This window comes from Lycium barbarum, chromosome 6, assembly GCF_019175385.1.
Source record: "Lycium barbarum isolate Lr01 chromosome 6, ASM1917538v2, whole genome shotgun sequence".
Classification (NCBI taxonomy): domain Eukaryota; kingdom Viridiplantae; phylum Streptophyta; class Magnoliopsida; order Solanales; family Solanaceae; genus Lycium; species Lycium barbarum.
This window is the reverse complement of record NC_083342.1, coordinates 8,144,059-8,167,607: the sequence shown is the minus strand read 5'-3', so window position 1 is coordinate 8,167,607 and position 23,549 is coordinate 8,144,059. Positions and strand designations below refer to the sequence as shown.

At 35.0% G+C, this 23,549-nt stretch overlaps 1 protein-coding gene, 2 long non-coding RNA genes and 1 other non-coding gene across 6 annotated transcripts; 2 read left to right on the top strand and 2 right to left on the bottom strand.

Annotated features, from left to right (window-relative positions):
- Positions 1-2,390: 2,390 nt before the first annotated feature.
- LOC132599522 (uncharacterized) lies at positions 2,391-4,697 on the bottom strand. Its single transcript, XR_009566856.1, has 3 exons — positions 4,370-4,697; positions 3,464-3,538; positions 2,391-2,648 (listed from the first exon to the last, which is right to left on the bottom strand). It is a non-coding gene; the product is annotated as an uncharacterized LOC132599522 (long non-coding RNA).
- A 2,381-nt stretch (positions 4,698-7,078) lies between these two features.
- Positions 7,079-7,150, bottom strand: TRNAK-UUU (transfer RNA lysine (anticodon UUU)). The gene has a single exon. It is a non-coding gene; the product is annotated as a tRNA-Lys (tRNA).
- Positions 7,151-12,716: 5,566 nt separating this feature from the next.
- Positions 12,717-16,371, top strand: LOC132599521 (uncharacterized). The gene is made up of 3 exons (XR_009566855.1): positions 12,717-13,474; positions 14,395-14,445; positions 15,919-16,371. It is a non-coding gene; the product is annotated as an uncharacterized LOC132599521 (long non-coding RNA).
- Positions 16,372-17,100: 729 nt separating this feature from the next.
- Positions 17,101-21,838, top strand: LOC132600683 (putative pentatricopeptide repeat-containing protein At1g02420). Of its 3 annotated transcripts, none has more exons than XM_060314008.1 (2): positions 17,101-18,808; positions 21,363-21,838. In XM_060314008.1, the coding sequence occupies exon 1, from the start codon at positions 17,196-17,198 to the stop codon at positions 18,705-18,707; it is 1,512 nt and encodes a 503-aa protein (XP_060169991.1). In that variant the 5' UTR covers positions 17,101-17,195; the 3' UTR covers positions 18,708-18,808; positions 21,363-21,838. The 3 variants fall into 3 exon arrangements, 2 of the variants coding, with proteins under 2 accessions (XP_060169991.1, XP_060169990.1); XM_060314007.1 differs by having other exon boundaries at positions 17,103-18,840; XR_009567282.1 differs by having other exon boundaries at positions 17,280-17,420.
- Positions 21,839-23,549: the final 1,711 nt, after the last annotated feature.

The following is a 23,549-nucleotide window of genomic DNA, read 5'->3' as shown; positions in this document are numbered from 1 at the left end:
TGGTATATTAGATACTGTATTCGAAATGATGCATCATGCTAATTGGGATTAGAATTGGTATCACTGGGTTGAATATCTGTTTTCCTTGAAAATGGAAGGAACAATCATTTTTCTTCATTTTAGTCTTGTCCCACGCGTGAAGTTTATTATTTGACAACTGTTCTTGACTTTAACATGAATCAAAGACTGCTGCCCTCGTTGAAATCTTTCTGCTGTTTGTTTGGGGCTGTTAATACCCTAACTGTGAGCAGTCCCCTGTTTTAAATTAAAATCATTAAGTTGTTAAAGGATTGCCATACTTAAGGAATATTTTTTGGAGCACTGAATCACTGTTTTCTGCCCCTGAACTGCTGCAGTGTAGCCACTTTTGTTGTTTTACTTTCGGGCCATGAACCACTGCATTTTTTAGTTGAATTTCTGCTACACTTTGAGTTAAATTTCTGCTTCATTCTGAGCTGAATTGTCATTGCATTTCGAGGTCGAAAATACTGCTTTTAGATCGACTTTGCTGCTGTAAATTTTCAGCGAGTGATCATTACGCTTTCCCGGGCCTCTATGTTGTTTCTTTGAGTCTCACAGTGCCTTTCTTACTCGTATTTCCCTTGAGTATCCTGTTTATCTTGTGAAATGTATCCTGCACGTTTTGAGAGATAAAAGTATAGTATAATAATCGAATTTGAGGTTTGCTCGTTTGTGTGTTTTTAGTATTCTATATCAAATTATAGGATGATATACTCAAATATACCTAAAGTATACAGCCTCTCGATGCCCACGGGTATACTGAGATTTGTATATTCATGGTATACTGAGGTATACCAGTTCTAGTATGTTTTTTTTTTCTTCAGATTGCTTCTATATGAATGTGTATAAATGAAATATATTAGGTATACATAGTACGTATATGAGTTATTAATCTGTCCTTCTCTTGAGTTTACATTATGTATGTTTAGTTTTATTCGTCGATCATGTACTAATCCTTTTCTTTTCATTTTATGCATGACATCTCGTATACGAGTCCAAGCGACTCGTCATCTCCTTCCGCATTTGGCGTTGGGCTAAAAGCCCAACATGACTCTTCCCTTGTTCAGCCTCTAGCCGCAGCAGTCCACAAAAATGACTGGGCCAAAGCCCAACAACAGCCTGGTCACAGCAGTCCTAAAATGGGCTGAGCCCATTTAACTTATTTCCCGTTCTATTTTATTTTTTGAGCATTTAAGTTGTGTTGTATGACTAACACTTTTGTTTGTTAATTTAGATGAACTTTAGCAAATTAGTGGGTTTTAATTTAATAATGGGTAGTTAATTTAAGGAAAACCAATCAATTCCATAAAGTTCATTTTTATTGATTTTCAAGGGCATGTCTTTATAATATAAAAAAAAATGTATATTCTATGTCCGTTCTTGTTCTATAGTTCACGCTACAAACAATTTTCTAGAACTCACATTGTAATGCAATAGATTTTCAGATATATGTAAATATAAATTCAAGTATATTTTATGAACACATTTTCAAGAATTATGCATAATTTAGTTAAATAAAGTTAATAAAAGAGAAAGAAAACTCACTTCCTTTTGCATCCTATTTATAAAAATAAGTCTAGATTTCTCTATATTGCCATATTCATATAACATAATCCAAAATTCAAATTTGCTAAGCCCTTTCCTAAAGGCTATCACATTATATGCAAACTATTACATTTTACGCAAATCTTATTTTATTTAAAACTTTAGCCACGTTTATAAGTCTTCTTTAAATAACATTTCATTTAAAGTCTTAACAACTTAACAATATTTATAAGTATTATTTTAAATAGCACATTTTCCTTTAAAACTTTAGCAATATTTATAAGCTATTTTTCTTAAATTTTTAAAGATTACATCTACCTTTTTAGCCTTAATTAATTAACATAAGTCCGGTCGGTTAACCATTGTTAATGGGTCTTAAAGGATGCATAATACCTTCCCTTTAGACTAATTGAACCCTTACCTAGGATCTTAAGTTTCGCAGACCTTAAACAAAGCTAACTTTAGAAAATAACTTTAATAAACTTTAGGTGTCCTAATTCACCATAAATAATTAGGTGGCGACTCCTTAACATAAACAAAAAATAGGAATCACCAATATGTCGTACTTCTAATATAACCCGGTTAAAATGGGGTATGACAAGTATTACATAACGTATTGTATTGTTTTGATGAATATAACTTTTGAATAGATTGTATCGTTTTCCATCATTACATGATGACGGACACAAGCAATTTGAAGAATAAACTGTCACGACCCAATTCGCGAGTCGTGGTGGCACCTACACTATCCCTCCGAGTAGGCGAACCACACTACTAATAACAAGTTAAATAAGCGAAAAATTAAATAAGAATAAGTTATCAAGTCTTAAATACTTATCATAACTAGAAATGTCACAACAACCCCAAAATCTGGTCAAAAGGTACAAGAGCGCTAACATAGTACGAAATATAAGTCTGAAAATACCCGAAGGCTACATATTGTCTGTCGAATACAAAAACAGAAATAAATAGAGGAGATCCTTCAGGAGCCACGGATGACCAAGTAGCTCACCCTGAATGACTGAAATATGTCACCCTCGCGTATCAGCCACGGGGTGTAGAACTGGAACCTGGATCGTACTCTGCACTCAACAAAAGTGCAGCAAGAGTAGTATTAGTACAACACTTGTACCGGTAAGCATCATAGGCCGATAATGATTAGACAATGCATGAAGAAGTTGAAACCAACAAGTAGCACATAGAGCAAACAGGTATGGTCACGTATCATATACAAGTAAAGTGTAAAGGAATCATGAAATCGACCAAGACAGATATAATTCACCAAATAATCAGTCAAATATATGAGTGGATGAATGCAATGCAATGCAATAGTCACCTCTCTCACTCCACTCTCGTACACACATGCTAAGGGCAGTGCCTCAAAGCCATGACCTATGGGGGACCTGCGAAGTCCATGTACCACTCGTGCTCTCCGGCAGAAACCTCGGAGGCTATTAATCACTCTCAATCTCCGGCAAGGACCTCAGAGTCTCTCTGTCACTCTCCATCTCCGACAAAGACCTCGGAGTCTCTCAATCACTCACCTCACCAATCATCACAACAATAATATGGAAAGCATGCCATGCATGATATCAGTCTCAACAATATCACAATATAAATCAACAAGTACAAGTCATATTACTGTCCACTGTTCAATTATCAATATTATCATTCCTTTTCATGTGATGAGTGAACTAGTATGTGACAGAGATACAAACAAGTGATAATCACAGAAATAACACATTTGGCGACAAGCCCACATAACAGTTGACAAAACCCACCTAATTGGAATTCACCTCCACTTCATGCCCAGAGGCCTATCATGCTATCCCTGTCACTTTCTACAACTACATACGATTCTCTAATCAGAATCTAACTAAAGTAGACCGTAACCTACCTCAATGTCGAACGGGTGCCACGAACAATCAAACTAATGCCTTCCCTTTGCGTAGAGCCTCTGAACGATCAAAATCTATAAAATATGCAATCTACGTTAGAATACGAATCTAAGGACACCCATATTGCTATATTTATATTCGAAACCCAAAAACGCACCCCAAAAATTGGCCTTGGGCCCACAAGGACAAGATTGGAATTTTATTGAAAAATAATTTCACCCATTATCTAAGGATCATATATTTTTAAAATTGGTCAATTTCATCCATAAATGGACTCTCAAATCGTTAATTCTCGGACTAGGACTCGAAACCTTTAGTTACTCTAATATCTTAACTTCGGACAAAAATCCAACTTTCCACAATTCAAATACCATAAATCTGAAGGTATTCATATAATTCAATACCAAAATATACACCCTATGTATTTGAATTGAAGTGCAATCATGATAATACGTAGAAAGGAAATTCCAATAACTGTAGCCTAAGTTACAAAACTGTAACTTCAATTACGTAGCAGATTTGCAGAAACAATTCAACCATTAGTCTTATCATCATTGCCCAATGATAGTCATCATTAGATTATCATTAGCCCACACATAATTTTGTAAACATTATATCATCATAAATAAAGTAATTTCCCCCATTCAAGTACGTACTGGAAAAAAACATGTAACTACCCCTAAAATCCTATCCCTTCCACACAACATTAATAATGTTCGAATGATTACCTAATGATAGCCCCATTATTACCCCTTTCATTTGCCAAATCACTCCCGTACAGTCAATTCAATTGTAGCCATTTCTCTATCTCACAACTCAAATAGTAGTACTCATCATGTTCATCGATTGTGAATAATCATTAAAGCCTTTATTTAAGTGAAAGGACCAAATGTAAAAGAGATTACCTATTGTTTTCGCAAGGTCTTAGTCACGAAGAAACTGACCCTTTGTTGCCGTCACTTTGTTGTGTCAAAAGTGTTCCTCTCCCTTTTTTTTTTCATGCCAGAATTAATAAATTATTTGATATCCTATGCCACTGAGATATATGGGTCATGAGAAGTGGGCTAAGCCCAATAACTTATCCCTATAATTTCTACAATTTACCAATGCACTTAACTATTTGTATAAAGTTCATTCCGTCAATTACTTTATTTACCAACTTAGACCTTATAAGTGTGAAACTCATATTCCTGTAAGTAGCTATTCACACACATTAAATAAATATATTTCAAGAATTACCCATCAATTAAATTGTCGTGCCACCCACTCCGCAAGTCAAAAATACCTTTTAAAAATACGAAAGTGTAATTTAGCGAAAATGAGACCAAAAGTGCTAAACGACCAAATGGGTCGTTACATAAACCTACAACGATCTCACCAAATAAGTTGTTACATAAAATGGGATTTTTCATCATTACATAACGATGGATTTAAGTATACGATACAATAAAATTTTAAGTAATAATTAAAACAACCATTATATTTAAATCGGAAAAGGGCCTAAAATACCCTCGAACTATTGAAAATGGAGCAAAAATACCCTCCATCCACCTTTCAGCCCCCAAATACCCTTATCATCCACCTATTGGGTCTAAAATACCCTTATCACCACCTATTGGGTCTAAAATACCCTTATCACTAACAGAATTTTTTCATTAAACACGTGTCATTTTTCTATTGGTTGGATTATAAAATTAATTAAACTAATTAACTTTTGCAATATTGACCAGATAGTGCCCCCCACCCCCCGACCCCCCCCCCCCCCCCCGTGAATTTTTTTTTTTTTTTTGAAAAAAAAAAAGTTGACATTTTTTTTTGCACCCCACCCCGCACCGTACCCCTCCCCCGCACCCCTACCCCTCCCCCCGACGCAAAAAAAATTAATATTTTTGAAAAAAAAAGTTTTGACGTTTTTTTTTGGGTTTTTTTAGCTGGGAGGGGAGGGGGACGTAGGGTGCGGGGTTTAGGGGCTGGGGGGAGGGGGAGGGTGCGGGGTGGAAAAAAAAGTCAACTTTTTTTTTCAGCTGGGAGGGGGGGGGGGGGGAGGTGTAGGGTGAGGTGCAAAAAAAATATTGTTACGCTTCTCAACTTCCTAGTAAAAAGCACAAGTACTGTGAAATGTCTTGATAAATTAAAATGTCTAATGTAATTGAGTTACCAAAAAAAAAAAAAATACCTCACCCTAAAAAACATGTTATATTTTCAACCAAAAATCTAAAAGGCACAAGTGTAGACTACAATATTTTTTTTGCACCCCACCCCGCACCCTACACCTCCCCCGCACCCCCCACCCCCCAAAAATCTAAAAGGCACAAGTTGACTTTTTTTCCACCCCGCACCCTCCCCCTACGCCCCCCTCCCCTCCCAACTAAAAAAACCCAAAAAAAACGTCAAAACTTTTTTTTTCAAAAATATTAATTTTTTTTGCGTCGGGGGGGGGGGGGGGTAGGGGTGCGGGGTGGGGTGCAAAAAAAATGTCAACTTTTTTTTCAAAAAAAAAAAAAATTCACTGGGGGGGGGGGGTAGGGGGGGCACTTGGGTTATCTGGTCAATTAGTTTAATTAATTTTATAAGCCAACCAATAAAAAAATGCCACGTGTTTGACCAGAATATTCTGTTAGCAATAGGGGTATTTTAGACTCAATAGGTGGATGGTAAGGGTATTTGGGGGCTGAAAGGTGGATGGAGGGTATTTTTGCTCCATTTTCAATAGTTCGAGGGTATTTTAGGCCCTTTTTCATATTTAAATTATCTTACACAATACAATACAATAGGTAACAACCATCCAACAAGTTGTTAGAAAATTTCAATAGAAATTTTTCCGATACCAAGAAAAAATTAAATCGCCGAAAGTATTATTTACCACACAACTAGTCGCAATAGAAAAACTGCAGTAAAGTAACTTAACAAAAAAATGAATTCGGGATAGGATGAACATCGCATATCAAAATCAAAATTTCACTAGTACTTCTCCAAACAAGAAAGTAGAAAATTCAAAGAAAAGTATCCAATAAGAGTAGAACGCAGAGAAGCATATAGAAGTGAACATACCGGAAAAGTCTCTTAAGGAGAAGAAATTATGCAATATCAAAGGCGGCAATTGAAGCGTTTGTTAGGAGGGAGGAGTTTCTCGTTTCTTTCTGCCGCGGTAGAGATAACGGAACAAACACTTACGAGACCTTTCTTGTTGTGAAATAAAAAGGTTATAATTTCCTGGTTATTATTATAAGGACTCGTTTGCTATGATGGATAGAGAAAAATAGTCTTGGGATAAAAATTGGTACCGCCTTATCCCATGTTTGGTTGGAAAAAAAAAACTCGGGATAACTTAATCCCGGGATTTTATCCCACCTTGAGGGTGGAATAACTAATCCCGAAATTAGTTATCCTGGGATAAGTTGTTTCCAACCAAACGAGCCTAAGTGTTATATCTTTTTTATTTGAAGCTTAGTCCTTCATAAGGCAACTCCCTCTGCCAACTAAGCAAATAAGGAATAAAATAATTCAAAAAGAAAATAGAGGGCCATGGACCTCTACTCAGTTTGTAGAGGACCTTTTTAACTCATTTTACAAAAAGTGGATATATATATATATAAATAAAAAGAAAAAAGAAGCGCCGACTGTGGGGATCGAACCCACGACCACGTGGTTAAAAGCCACGCGCTCTACCACTGAGCTAAGTCGGCTTGTTGTTGTCATGCGAGTTGATAATATAATACTATTTAGACCAGGTTCCAGTGTATAAGGTTGTTCTTATTCCTCCTTGAAAATACATTACCCTATTCTATTTTATGCGAATAATATTTTTATGGATATGAGTTATATATACCTATATACATAATTATCTATCATATTATTAATGTAATTTAATATTTGGCTACATAGTTTCCACCCTTAACTATACCCAAAAAGTCAAATTCACACTCCAACTAATCAGTCGACCTATTATCCTGCATTCTTGTTTAAAGTAGAACTTATACAACCCCGAGACATATATAATCACTCACACGATGGGAGGTGTTTTACACTCGCCTCCACATCATCAATATGTCAGTGCCACGTCAATAAATTGTCAAATTTTTTAGAAAAAAAAAACCATGTCATTTAAATCCTTCTCCTTCACTAAATAAAAAATCATAGCAACCACCATGGATATCATCACCCCCCGCCCCCACACCACCACCAAATTCATCCCACCACCACTACCGGATTCACTACCTAATCCATCATAGCATTCTCCGAAAGTCTAAATTCTCATGATTTTGTCGTTGTTGCGTTCTACGCGATGCCAAGTATCATTCTTATTTTCTCCACACACAAAAAAAAAAATATATATATATATATATATCAAACCTACATCGCCGGAAAAAATGGTGGCCTACGAACAAACTTTCCGACCAACACCCGGTAACCAAAATGACTATATATTTCACCACCACAACCAAATCGACCATCGGAATCACACCATAACCACTGTCACCATAAAAAATTGCAAACAATAAATTCAAACCTGCAGCTAAATTTACCATCGGAATCACATCACCACCATTAACGCCATCCACAATCGCAAGAACCACCATAAATTTTGCACGCATCACTAAAGTCGCCATCAAAATCGCAGCTCTCCTCTTTTAAAAAAAAAATAACTCTAGTGTAGTTAAAATGAGATTGAAGAAGAAGATGATGAAAGCGGGTGGGTGGGTGGGGGTGGGGGACATGGTTGAAGATGGAGAACAAAAATTGGGTTTGAAGATGAAGAAGAAATTTGTTTATATTTTACAATTTAAAAAAAAAAAAGTCTCTTTTTTTAAAATTTATTTTTATATTTTGTGTCACATCAACTCTCAGGGGTAAATAAATTTACTTTTTTAATGTGTAGGGAGGTAATAGGTCACCGGATTAGTTTAAGTATGAAGTCGACATTTTGGTTATATTTGAGAGTGGAAAATATGTATTTTCCCCAATAATTTTATAAAAGGTTATTTACTATTTTTGTCAATCAATATTATAACATAAAATTATATAAAAGCGACCTGATTGGGTAAACTCTTAATTTTGGAAAGTGTTTTTTGATTTCTTCCAATTTTAAAAGAGGATAAGTTTTATGCACTAACAACAAGTAATTCTTCATAGCAAACCTGATAAATATTACAATTACTTACTATAATTGGGAAAATACATAACCCCCCCCCCCCCAACGTATAGCCAGATTAATTATGACGCACCCAACCTTTGCGGGGGACCTATTACCCCCTCCCCCCCCACAGTCTTAATTTTTCTATATTTTTGTACTATTTTTTGACTGACGTGGCAAAAAAAAATTAAAGCCCAGTTGCACAGTGGAGAGTGTTGCACACTCTCCGCCACATTGGTGTCACGCTACTGCCACGTCACTGCCACTTTTTCTTTTTTTTCATTTGATTTTTCTTTTATTAATTATATTTACACTAATTAACCATTAAACCATTAATTTTGTCTTCTTCATCACTAAACTCTTCTTCTTCATCACTAAACCCTTCTTCCTCTTCTTCTTCATTTCAAGAAATCCATCAACTCATTTTCTTCCTCCATTAACACACACACACATTCAACCCATTTTCTTCCTCCATTAACACACACACATTCAACCCATTTTGTTCCTCCATTAACACACACATTCATTTGAAGGCAAATCAAACACCAAAATATCTCCTCCACCGAAATGGCATTATGTTTTAATGGGTCAGACCAATTTTCATATTGCCGTGTTGCTGCTGCTGCTGCGTTGCTGCTGCTGCTGCGGTGTTGTTGCTGCTGCTGCCGTGTTGCTGCTGCTGCGGTGTGGCGGTGGCGGCGGCAGTGTGGCGGCGGCGGTGGTTGAGGAGAAAGAAGAAGAAAGAGAAAAAGGAGAAAGAAGAAGAAGAAGAAGAAGAAGAAAGAGAAAAATAAATTGCATTTAACAATTGAAATGTGGAAGAGAGGGAGAGTGGGTGAGAGGATAAAATATAAATTAATTTTTAAAAAATAATTTTTATTAAAATATAAAAAATATTTTTACTGCTTTCACTCGTCATAATTTTTTTTTCGCCACGTCAGTCGAAAATGGTACTAAAATACTGAAAAATTAAGACTGGGGGTAATAGATCGCCCACAAAAATTGGGTGCGTCATAATTAATCTGGCTATACGGTAGGGGTTACAATAGCATAAAAAAATTGCACTATCAGTCATCTTTAATCAATAACTAAAACTGTTACTTTGCGTTCTTGCCCTTGTTTCTAGCATTTTTTTTCTCTCTAATATTTCCTTCATGTTTGTTCAAATGGCAAAATAATCTATTGCGAAGATTGTTTTAGAAATTAGCTTTCTTTTGTTATCATCCTTGCATATTTATTGATCACTTCGATTATTATCAAAAAGATTGTGATGTGGCGATAAATATCTGTTTATTTGTAATTAGAAGTTTTGCACTTGAATACTGAGAATAAAATTTCTTTTAGGAAGCATTTTACTTGAAATGAAATTTTCCGCACAAGCTCAAATTAATTAGGCCTTAAAACATAGAGAAAAGGCATAAAATCCCCTTTAACTTGTCTCCAAAACTCACTTTAGCAATTTAACTTTGCTGGTTCACCCACTTTTACCCACATGCTAAGGCAAAATTCGCCCTTTCGGGTCCCACCTCAATATCAGTCCAATACCATACAAATTGATACACCCATAAGCCGCTAGCAACACAGACAGAAGAAAATCAATAGCCAAAAATATATAGTTAAAACATTCTTGCTATTGTTGGTGACCAGAAAGAATGGTGAAGCATTTTCTACTCAGTCTTCTAGTTTTTTTTAATCTCCCTTTTCTATATATCCTTAAAACGACAGTAAAAAGAAATCTGAATTTGAAGGCTAAATTGAAGATATGTTTTTGTCTGTATTTTAAGTGACCATGCTTATAAAGCTTATGATCAACAGTAAATTCACTGAAAAGATGAAAGAGAAAGAGGGAAGAAGAAGAGAAAAGATTATTTAAAAAAAAAAAAAAAAATGCTCAATATTAAGTATATTTAATATAGTGACCAATTAGAAAATGACAAATGGACAAGTTAATCAACCTGAAGCGTTATTTTTTCATCTCGCGCACTTTCAAAACCAAATCACCTCTTAAGGGGTTACAAATTATACTTTGAACGAGATTAGAGAGGTAAAAAAACGACCGTAAAGTTAAATTGTTAAAGTGAGTTTTGGTGACAAGTTTTAAGGAAATTTTACGTCTTTTCTCTAAAACATACAATGAACACGGGAAAAAAGGAGTGCATTTGATTGAGGTTGAGTGGAAAACTATAAGGGTCTGTTTAGAAAGCCACCTGGGAATTGGAATTGGTGTAATTACTAGGGTAGTAATTACACAGCCTAGTAATTACACAGTAGAGTAATTAAAACGATATGTTTATTTGTCATAACGTAATTACAGGATAATTACAAGCGTACTGTTTGATTGCACAAGTGTAATTACACAGTTAAAGTAAATTTAAAAAGAAAAGTTAATATTTGATAAAATATGTTCCTTTATAAATGATACTCCCTAAATTAGGCATTTAAGATACATGTTGTTGCTTGAAAATATATTATTTAACAATCATATATTTATAACTAATATTCTAAATATAATTAATCTATGTTCAAATTAATAATATTTTAATTTATTTAATTATAAAAACTAAAAGCAGACATTTTGTAAGAACATCATGGATTACATGTTTGACAAAAAGATTAACATTTATAAATATAATGCTATATCATTATTCAAATAGTAGACAAAAATAATCTTTCAATTCTAACTGAAAAATGAACGATATATATAATGTGAAATAACAAGTTAATACTACTAAAGCAAATAGATCGAAAACAAAAATACAACATAAATTCAAAATCAAAAAAAAAAAAAATTAAAAAAAAATTAACATATATTCTTATGTCAAATTCCAACATAACATAAAATAGATTCCAAAATAAGTTAAGTAAATATAATTCAAAAGAAAAATATAAGTATATAATCTCATTCAACAAGATTCTATTTTAATAATATCTTACATTATGTGTCAAGTTTGTTAATGACTTGTTATTTGTAATATTAGAAGGTGTAGTTTAAAAACTAGAATAATAACGTGGTTACACTAAATAAAGAAAATTAAAAAATATTATATGGAATCACAAGAAGTAAAGGTTAGGAAATGAGAAAAATAAAAGATAAATAATGTAAAAAAAAACATATTTTTTAAAAAATAAAACCAAATCTAAAAAGTGAAAATTTAAATAATAGAAATAAAAAATAATTAAGAAGAAAAGGAATTAAAATAAAAAACAAAAAGGAAAGAAATAGAAAAGTAACCCTGTAATTACACCATGTAATTACCAACAATTCTCACCTCCCCTAAGAATTGAAGAATGTAATTATACCCCCTCAATTACACTCAATTACATGCTGACCAAGTAATTAGCTGATCAGGTAAACAAACTAAAACTGTGTAATTACATCCAATTATACCCAAATTCAATTACATGAGGGCTTTCCAAACAGGCTATAAATATTTTCTTATCGCCCTTGTTCTTAATTTGTAGGGCAAGTTGCAGAACCAACGCATTCTTAATTTGAGAAAATGACAAAATGGTTCTTTATGTTTGGGGTAGGTTTAAAATAGTTTATTAAGTATGCATTGAGCAGTTTTGGTCCTTTATGTTTGTCAAATGTTAACACTTCCTCCGTTTACTGAACTCTATCTGTTAGATTTGACGGGAATTATGGGGGTAAAAAAAAGTAATTAGTGGAAACTCACATTGAAAGGTACAATTTTGTAGTTTCCGCTATTTATTTATTTTTGGAGTTCAGTGAACTTTTTGAGATATAATTTATGTGATCTTTTTGTTGTCTAATGCAGTTTTTTGTGTTGCATATTCTAGAGTTCAGTGAGACTATCTTTGTGTTTATGGTAAAAAAAGTTCCACTATTTTTGTCAAATCTGATGAACATAAATTGTTAAATATTCGAGCAAGACTAAAAGTGTTAACTTTTGACAAATTTAAAAACAAGAACTTTCCTGTGCATACTCAAGGGACTATTTTGAACGTATCATCAAATATAAAGACCAATTTTGTTATTTCTCCGTTACAAGTTAGAACAACACATTCCAAATTTCCCAAACTCCTTTAGCTCAAAAAATTAAGCAAACTTTGAACGCTCAAAACACCTTCAACAATGGCTCGAATTGTGTTATATCCCGTATTTTTTTTTCGTCAGATTATTTGTAAGCTGAGGTGGGGCCCACACATCGAGATTTTTTTTGGACATCTGAAAAGTCATATGAATCACATATGTGAAGTTAAACACAACTCAAGAAGGACCCTTGGGCCAAATCAAAGTGGAAGTCCTCCAAACGAATATTTTTAAGAAAACGTTTTCGGGTGATCTGACTTCTAGGGGCAAAAACGGTATTATAAGTTTGGAATTTGGAAAATACCAAGAAATAGAAGTTGTAGATAATTGAATTAGCTTTCCAACCATAGGTCGTGGGTTCCCAGGTGACATCGGTACAAGGAGATATGGACGTTTTAAGGTCGAAAGGTCAGTGGGCTAGGCCCAACTCGGGATTAACCGAGTTGGCCCAAAAAAAAATGAAGAGAAAAATCAGGCCCAATAGGGGACATCCGGCCATGGTCCATAAAAAGGACCCAAGCCCAAGTGAATTATCCATGTGATAATTAAATAAAAGGGACCATTTAATTGTCTTGAAACATATAGAAGTTTCAAGACAAATTGAGAAAGAGTGAACAAAAGAAACAAGAGCAAAAGAACTAAAGGCCATACGGCCATGGAGAAAAAAATTGACCCTTTGAAATTTTATCCCAAAAATTATTTTCTTGTGGTATTTCTACTAATTCAAGGGTCCTTTACAACTTGGTGTAATTATTTTGGAAGAAAGAACACTTGTTTCTTCAAGTTGACAACTTGGTCAAGTGAAGAAGATTGTAGAAAAAGGTAAGAATTAATCCCTTTTTATTATGTTATGAAGGTTGGTTTATGTTGTAGTATGTAGAAATGAGTAGAATTTATGGAAATATGGAAGTTTACAAAGTGGGTATGCATATATGTAAGTGGACATATATGTATATTGTTGTATAAATAGTATGAGTTGAATTTTATGTTGTATTCTAGTTGTGGTTATGGTGAAATTTATATTGGAAATGGAAGAAAATGGTTCAAGTTGGCATGGAAAATTATTGGAAATAGTTATAGGAAATTATGTGATTTTAATGAAGTTTTAAATGTGAATTATTATGTTAGTTGGTGAATTTGGAAGGATAATAGTCCATATTGGCATGAAAGATTGGTTGTTAAGTGGTTATGAGAAGTTTTGTGATTTTATGGTAGATTTATGTAATTATGGAAATGAAATTGTTAAGGTGCAAATTATAATTATGGTTGATGAAATTGGAAGATGGAAATATGTTATGAATATGTAGATTGAAGATTAGAAGTTTTGGATGGATTATAGTTTTGGTGGAAAGTTTGTATATTTTGTATATCTTGTGAATATTTGGTAGAAACGATATGAAATGCTTCCGAATTATATTGTAATGATCTTGATTAGTAATGAATGTAAAAACATTGAGATTGGTTTGGAAATGTGAAGTTGGAATGAAAGCTATTGCATTATGTTGGAAAGAAGACTAGTTGTGTTATATTGTGTTTTGTAGTCATGGTTGTTGTCATTGTGTTGATAGTTTGGCCGGGTTGAATTCCCGGATTGTTGTTGATAAAAAAATTGGCTAAGTTGAATTTTGGGGATGGTGTATTTATAGGGGAGATGCTGCCCAAATTTTTGTAGACAAGTATTGGTTAAGATTGAAATCTTAAAGCCTTACAATTAACATTTGGTAATTGTGACCAAATTGTAGATTTTGGCGAACTTGAAACTTGATTTTGGAGACGTGTATGAAGCGGAAAAGGTATGTAAGGCTTCACCCTTCCTTCTATGGCATGTCTTAGACGTAATAAGTTGGGTACGAGCCTCGGGGACAACTCTATTTCCCGGAATCCGCACTTAAAGTTTCCCCTTTTTCATTCAATAGAATTGAATTAGAAATTGTGTAAAATATTGGAGAAACTTCCTAAACATCTGGAACTGGCATAAATATGACCGACTACCTTAAAACCCACACAAGTGACGTCATGAAATATAATGTACGTAAATTTGGTACGCCGCCTCATTTGACCCGAGGTGGGCCCATTGTTCCCGGATTTTCCCTATTGCTCCGTTTGACTTATTTTGGGAGTAGAATCCAAAGGAAACTTTTGATCCTCGTTTCGATTATCAAACGATAAGTACTGTACCATTCTAATGGAAATATGTATATGTATATAAAATATGTATATGTATATAAGATATGTAAAAGTATATAAGACATGTATATGTATATAAGATATATATATGTTTATAAAATATGTACATGATATACGTATATGTATACGATGAAAGATCCAGAGCGCTATAGACGCTGATATATGTATATGATACACGTATATGTATATGATAAAAGATCCAGAGCGCTATAGTCGCTGATATACGTACACGATACCAGTATATGTATATGATAAAAGATTCAGAGCGCTATAGACGCTGATATATGTACATGATGTATGCATATGTATACGGGGAAGATGGGAATAAGGGCAGAGCGTTATACACGCATATCCACCTGATCAGTTGGCATTACATGACATGATATCGTCCCGGACGCGGGATGTGTATTTATGGCTAAATGGATCGGCTGCCGACGCCTCGGCAATATGACATGTTCTATTTTTATATATATATGAACAAGAAAAGATTTTCAACGGAAAGCTAAGCTATGATATGATATGCTATGATACGCTATGCTATGATATGATACGCTACGACAAGCTATGTTATGATATGATAAGCTATGCTATGATATGACAAGTTACGCTATGGCATGATACACTATGACACACTATACTATGACATTGACATGATATAACACGACACGACATGCTGTAGTAAGACATGACATTACACGATATAATATGCCATGATAAGACACGATAGGATACGACCTGATATGCCACGATAGGATACGACCTGATATGCCACGATAGGATACGATAGGGCACGATAGGACACGATACGACAAGATACGACATAATATAAGTTCTATTTTCTACGTTCATGGAGGGGAAACATTTTTAAAAGGGAAAGACAAGCCATGCATGATAGCCGCCCAAAAAGGGGCCTTCCTATGTACAGGTTACTTTCTTGCCTCGTTATATGTCCTGTGACTCCATGATATTATTAATCGCACTCTATGTTATTTCTTGCATTGTCTTCCATGCCTTACATACTCGGTACACTATTCGTACTGACGTCCCTTCTTGTGGACGCTGCGTTTCATGCCGCGCAGGTCAGCAGACAGGTGGACTTGATCCTTAGGAGCTCTACCAGCGGTACTCTACAGTGCTCCAGTTGTTCCGGAGCCTCACTTCCGCGGTACTATTTTGTGTATGTATATTCGGGCACGGCAGTACCCGGCCCTTTCTATGTATAAGTGTACTATGTCTAGAGGCTCATAGACAGATACGTACAGTCAGTCAGGTACAGATATATGTATAGTGTTTTTAGCATGTTAATATTGTTGTACAAGGTAATAACGGAGTTTATTAGTTTATGTTCAAGGAAAAAAAAAATGGCTCGGTTTACACGGCTTGCTAAGAGGTACAGGTAATACGATAGATAAGGGGTGCTCGGTACAAGTATCGGGTACTCGTCACGGCCCCTAGTCGGGTCGTGACAAATTGTTTCCTAGCAACATCTCTCTGTTGCCCCTCAAATACAAAGGGTAGCAACTAGCAACCCATTTTCTTCATTCTCAATCCTCTAATCCCATAGAAAAAGAAGTAGAAACTCTTTACCGCATCATAACAATAACACAAACACCAGAAGGACTTAATTCATCACGAATCAACCTATCAAGCAACTTAATTGATAAAGTTCACAAAAGGATACGTTTTTCTCACTCGAATCCATTACAATCTTTAGAGTTCTTTAAATTGAGAAAACGACAAAAATGATCCCTTATCTTTGATAGTGGGTTCAAAATAGTCCCTTAAGTATCACTTGAGCAGTCTCTGTCTTTTAAGTTTGACAAAAGTGAGCACGTCTGGTCTCCATCAAATATTTACCAAACTTCGTTAAATTTAGCCAGAATTGTGAAACTAGAAATTGACGGGAACTTACATTTGAAAGTACATTTTTTGTAGTTATGTTCTTTTTGGTCTATTTTACGATTCTGGTACAAATTTTGTTAGTTTTTGATTTATTCTTTTCGTGTCTGGTGTATTTATTTATGTTGCAATTTTTGTGATTTTGATAAATATACTATTGTAGTGTTTCTGATTAAAAAAATAAATCACAGCTCTAGTTAAATCTAACATTAAAGTTTGGTAAATATCGGAGGGCGACAAAAAAAATGCTCATTTTTGACAAACTTAAAGGACAAAACAAGGCTCACTTTTGGTGAACTTAAAAGACCAAAACTGCTAAAGTGATAATTAAGAGACTATTTTGAACCAATACCCAAAGATAAGGGACCATTTGTAGGGCAATAAGTTGTAGAACAAAACATCCTTAATTTCTCAAACTCCATTACCTCAAAAATCAGCACACTTTGAACACTCAACAATGGCTCGAATTTTTTCCTACAAACATCTCTCTATTTTACCTCAAACAAAAAGGTTAACAACCCATTTTCTTCATTCTTCACAATCCTTTAATTCCACAAACAAAGAAGTAGAAACCATTTACCACATCATAACAGTAACACAAACACCAGAAGGACTAAAACAATCTTTAAAATCATCAAAAATACAACTATCAAATGACTTAATTGACAAAGTTCTCAAAAGGGTACGTTTTTCTCATTCAAATCCATTACAAGCTTATGAATTCTTTAAATTTGCAGCTAAGATTAAAGGGTTTTATCATACTAGTTTTTCTTTAGATACCCTTTTGTATGTACTTGGTAGAAGTCGTAAATTCGATAAAATGTGGGATGTTTTAGTTGAAATAAAGAGAAAAGATCAATCTTTAATAACACCAAGAACAGTTCAAGTTGTTTTAGGTAGAGTTGCTAAGGTTTGTTCTGTTAGACAAACTGTTGAATCTTTTTGGGGTTTCAAGAAGCTATCGAACGCGTTTGGTGTCGATTGTTTTAATGCATTGTTGAGAGCTTTGTGTCAAGAGAAGAGTATGAGTGATGCTAGGAATGTGTATCATAGTTTGAAGTATAAGTTTAGGCCAAATTTGCAAACTTTTAATATACTTTTGTCCGGTTGGAAGTCGTCCGAGGATGCGGAGGTGTTTTTTAAGGAGATGAGGGATTTGCGTGTTGAACCGGATGTTGTTTCGTATAATTGTTTGGTGGATGTGTATTGTAAAGGGAGAGAGATGGAGAAGGCGTTTAGGGTAGTGGAGGAAATGAGAGAGAAGGATATTACGCCTGATGTGATAACTTACACGACTTTAATTGGAGGGTTGGGGTTGGTTGGACAACCCGATAAGGCGAAGCACGTTTTGAAGGAGATGAGGGAGTATGGATGTTATCCGGATGCGGCTGCTTATAATGCTGCTATTAGGAACTTCTGCATTGCGAAGAGGATTGGAGACGCGTACGGTTTGATGGACGAGATGGTGAGAAATGGATTGAGCCCGAATGCTACTAGTTATAATGTGTTCTTGAGGTCATTTTTTTGGATAAATGATTTGAGAAGTTCGTGGAGTTTGTACCAGAGGATGAAGGAGACTGGGTGCTTACCGAGTACACAGTCGTGTATGTTTTTGATCAGGTTGATTCAGAGACACGATAAGGTTGAGATGGCACTTGAGTTGTGGGACGATATGGTGGAGAGAGGATTTGGCTCATATATTTTGGTCTCAGATATTTTGTTTGATTTGCTTTGCGATATGGGAAAGTTGACCGAAGCAGAAAGATGTTTCTTGCAAATGGTGGATAAAGGGCAAAAACCAAGTAATGTTTCATTTAGGAGGATTAAGGTTCTTATGGAATTGGCTAATAAACAGGAAGCTCTTAAGCTTTTGTCAGAAAAGATGGCTGCTTTTGGTTCTTCCACACAACTGATCCAAGAGGATAAAGCGGAAAATGAACAATCAAGTTCCGACTTTGCAACCTGCTGAATGCTGACTATGATTCCTGTACCTCACTATGGTCCGATGAGTTTTTCGGTCCTCGAGTCAATGCATTGGTGTCATTATGTAGCGGTGGACTCTTCAACACTGTAGGCCTCTAATTCAGAACTCGACAAATGAGGTTTGTCTATTTAGGTATTTGGAATTTAGAAAATCAGTTGCACTATTTTCTTTGTTTACAACAACTACGACGCCTCAGTCCCAAACAAGTTGGTCGGCCTTTTATCCTTTGTTCCTCAAAAAGAAAATTGCATTATTTTCTTTGTTTGTTACTCCCTCTGTTTCAATTTGTTGTCTTAGTTTGACTTGGTACGGAGTTTAAAAAAATAAAGATGACTTCTGAACCTCATGGTCTTAAACGAAAGATATATGTAATGCATCAACATGCCCTCTGGATCTTGTCATATTAAATATGCCATGTAGGATGTTGGATGTAAAGAGTTACTGAATATAAAAAGTGAAATTCTTTTGAAACAGGCTAAAAAGGAAAGTAAGACAAACAAACTAAAACGGAGGGAGCATTTTTTTGTGCACTTTTTCTCTCTAATTTTTATTCTGCCTGCTCTTTCTAATGTTCTTTGGTGAGAGTGATTCTATGAACCTTGATATCATCTTGCAATTTTGGGTCCTAGGTTCTTCGTCAAGACTTTGGGAAGCTATCCCACAAATCTTATATGACCTAATCTCAGTTTATATTTAAATTCCATATTGTGGGTTTAGTTAGGCTAAGAACAAAATATTTATCCTTTCTGAGCTAAGTACCATTTTGGTGTTTTAATCTCCTACCCGTGAAGGCTGATATAGGCTAATAGACATATTATCTGCCTTTTCATCTTCCAGTTTGAGATATCCTGAGAAATTTGGCTAGGAAGGGGTGAGGAAGTAATTTTTCATGGACCTGCTAATCAGTACTAATAGTGTTATCTAGATGATCCTTTAGCAAGCTTGCTTAGCTTTCTTGTGCAGACTATGTTTACTCAATGCAAAGTATATTTTTCATGCTCAACTCTTAATGTCTGTTTTACTGCCACGATGATAGCTCCTATCAGCCATGACTTGTTTATTTGAGAGTGAAACTTCTTTCTTTTCTTCTTCATAGTGGCTGCTTATGGCTGTTGAGACTAGTGAAATTTTCTCGATAGCAGATGATAATAACTATAACAATTAACAGAATCTCTCTGGTCAAATCTTTGAACTTCTCTTTTAGCTCCAATTCTTTCTCTGGTTAAAAGTTCCCATTCTTATCTTTTTGGGTGCCAAAAATTCCTTGACGTCTTTAGGAATAGCTTGTTTCATTTCAAAACTACTCCTAAATTAAGGTGAATTTAAAAAAATTCTTGGAGAGCCTAGAGCCTCTTTCACGTTATGTTACGGCAGTCGGGGGATAAGCACAAAACTGCTTCCACTTAAAGTGTGCTTACCCAAAAAAAAAAAAAAAAATGATAGAGAGAGAGAGAGTCAAAAGTGGCAATATTTGTGGGACTGAGGCAGTATAAAGAAAGTACTTCTATATTATTCTTATGTTTACTCAGCTGATATAAAAGATGACTACGATGGTTACTAAAACTGCTCTATAGAATATAGATTACATAACAGGTTATTAAATACATGAGCTTCTCTCTAGCTAGTTCTCTCTCTTGTATGGACTTGGCTCTAGCATCCATCCTCCATATTTTTTCCTTTATCCCAAAGGATGAAGGGCTTCTTTTCTTTTTATCAAGAGTTCCAAGAAATATTACAAAAAAAAAAATATGGATTGATAAATTTGGTAATGGTTGCTATACTTTGTCAACTTACTTCTACTTGCAATCCCTTGTTGGCCTTACCCAAGAAGTGAGTTTTTTTAAGTGACAGTCTAACTCGGGAAGGCACTGTTTTTTGTGCAAAACTGAAAGCTTAACTCATCCGACATAGGCAGCTAAGCAACATTTGAATGCCGGACGGTCTGATTCCACCTAGTGGGTAACTAAACCAACATCGAGAGTAGCACATTCCTGGTTTTTGAAGACTACCTACTCCTTTGTATCAACTTGTGTGTCAATATTTACATCTAACGGCCTGTGCTATAGGTTATTGCAACAAGTTTCAAGTGGCGGGGTGAATTTTGGGGTCAGTGGGGGAACATAGTGGAAAAGGAGTATTCACGGGAAACTCAAAAGAGTTGAACAGAGTCTGTATTATGCTTCCGAAGTTACCATAGTTTTATCATCTTGGTTAAAATTAGGTTTCTCTCCCATTAAACGAGCTGTAACTTCGGAGAACCAATTACCATGCGCTCATTCTCATTATACAGGGCGTTGAGTTATTCACTTGCTTTAACACGGTGCAATTCTTAAATGGTGCATTTAGCTGCATTTAGAGCCTGTTTGGATGGGCTTAAAAAAAGCAGCTTATAGAAAACAGCTTATAAGCCAAAAAAAAAAAAAAAAAAGTTGGGCTATAAGCTGCTTTAGATAAGCTAAGCCAAATTGGCCCAATTATTTTTTTGGGCTTATTTTAAGCACAAAATGGCTTTAAGCTGGCGAGCCAAACACTCAAAAAAGCTGTTTTAAGCTGTTTTCAGCAACTTATAAGCCAATCCAAACGGGCTCTTAATGACACAATAGTTGCCATTGTATTGACATCTTTTGTTTCTCAATTCAGATGACACCAGACGCACCTTATCTGTTTTTGCGTCGGAGGACCATCCTTGGAAGGAATGCACTAGTTTGGAGCCTGCTGCCATAGTTTTTCCTGATAACTGAGAAATCTAGAGAATTGTGCACAGTTCAAAACTTGGTGGATGATGGGCGCACCCCTCCCTCTACTCATTTCAGGGTCTTCAACATAGTCCTGGAAAATGGTGATCAACAACTCGATACCTCCATGTATAGTATTTTTACTGGCAGCACTTGAATTAGCCTTCTGATGGCATGGACGTTTGGCGTATGGCTTATATAGAGAATGCTGCGAACTTGACGAAGATTTCTAAGTCTCTTAGTATATATAAGATTACCTTTGGTTTCAGTGTCAGACTGGAACTTGATGTATAAGTTTTCAAATTGTGTTCGTATATTCATATAGCTATACTGTATCATTACAGATTAACTCGCTTTATTTAATTTTTGGCAGAAAAAATTGTGTTTTATAGTGTTCAGTCTTGCATGTCAAATCCAGTGATTGAATGAATCAACACAAGTATAACTTCCCATCTATTTGTCAACTTTTGTTGACTGCATACTTTCTCTTAAGGTGGTAGCATAGAGTAGCAGATGATGAGGTGAATTGACTAATTCTAGGGACATAAGCTACCTCAGATTAAGGAATATGGAAATTCGCCAACAAATATCGGCAACAAGAAGGAAAAGTTTGTACCATAATATCTCCTCCATATACAAGCAAAACAACTTAGCTTAGAGCACATTGTGTTTGTCACCGCATTGGTTGGTTGGTGCATTGGACTTACGGTAAGAAGTCAGAGCGATTACATGGCATTTCTTTTTAAAAAAATCCGTGTAACGTCAAAAGAATCACTCATTATGTATTAAGTACCATTCAAATAAAGCGTGCATTGCCTCTTTGAGCGAAGAAGAGGGGCTTTGTGTAGAGACTTTCATACTTATGAGTCGGGTATAGAACTGATAGGTGATGTTTTGTTACAATTTCGAATCAGTTATTAGCTGATGCACTAGCCAAGAGAGGAGCAAAGGAAAAGTTTTTTGGGGAAAAAAAGACAGGTAGTTGCACCCGTGTATGCATCAACTAGCTTCTGGGCTGACATGGAGGGAACTACATATGCTAGATCATTTTGTATTAGGGATATTCCAAATGTAATTGCTACTAACAGACATGTCCGGACTCTCTGTCCGGAAGTTTTTGTAAATGCTACAATGGCTACTACCAGGGTTAACCGAGGCAATGCCCCGGAAGAACCACCGGATTAATTTATGAAATGCATATCTTGAATTACCCAGAAAAAAAAGAAAAAAAAGAAAAGATAACCATGTAAAATTTACTTTTTACTTGTTACTTGTAAGTTAGAACTAAACAATAAAAAGGAAAAGAGTAAGAGAACCTCATGAAACTCGAGGGAACCGGAAATAGGCTCAACATTTGGATATACTCCCTCCTCTATAATTTTTTGTCTTAATTTAATTAGGCACGAAATTTTAAGAAGTTAGTATGACTTTTGAATCTTGTCATTCTAAATTAAAAATGTGTAATGTGCCAAAATGTCCTTAAATCTTGTTGTGTTACGTATGACATGCAGTGTTTGAATTAAGGAGTTACTAATTTCTTTTTGAGTTGACTAAGAAGAGAAATATGACACACGGATTTAAATGAAGAGTAAAAATTATTATAGCGTTCTTTGGGTTTAATGCTTCTCATTCTTATAACTATTCAATATTTTACATTTCACATTGTTTATCATTTGACCTTGTTTGAAACATTAGAGTTTGATGGGTCTTTCAACTTACAAAAGTTTTTCAGAATTGTAATCTTGAGAAGATCCAGAAACAACTTTGACTCGAACAAAATGGCAATTCAAACCCCTTCCTCACAAAAACACATACCTCTAGTACTTCCAAACAATAACCTAAAATTAAAGAGAATACTCTTTTGTCACTATATAATTTAGGAACAATAAGTACTCCCTACGTCCACTTTTACTTGTACATTTCATTTCTCGAGCGTCAATTTGACTAATTTTCGAAGCGAAATTGAATTAGATTAATTTAAGGTTTTAAAGTTAAAATTTAGATGTTCAAAAATTTATATGAAAAATACTATAGGCAACAATTCTTCTTATAATAAAGATGAAAAAATATATTTAAGATGTTGGTCAAAGTC

What these genes read in the sequence shown, in the direction of transcription:
- LOC132600683 (XM_060314008.1), top strand. Translation starts at nt 17,196, where the DNA reads ATGGCTCGAATTTTTTCCTACAAACATCTCTCTATTTTACCTCAAACA.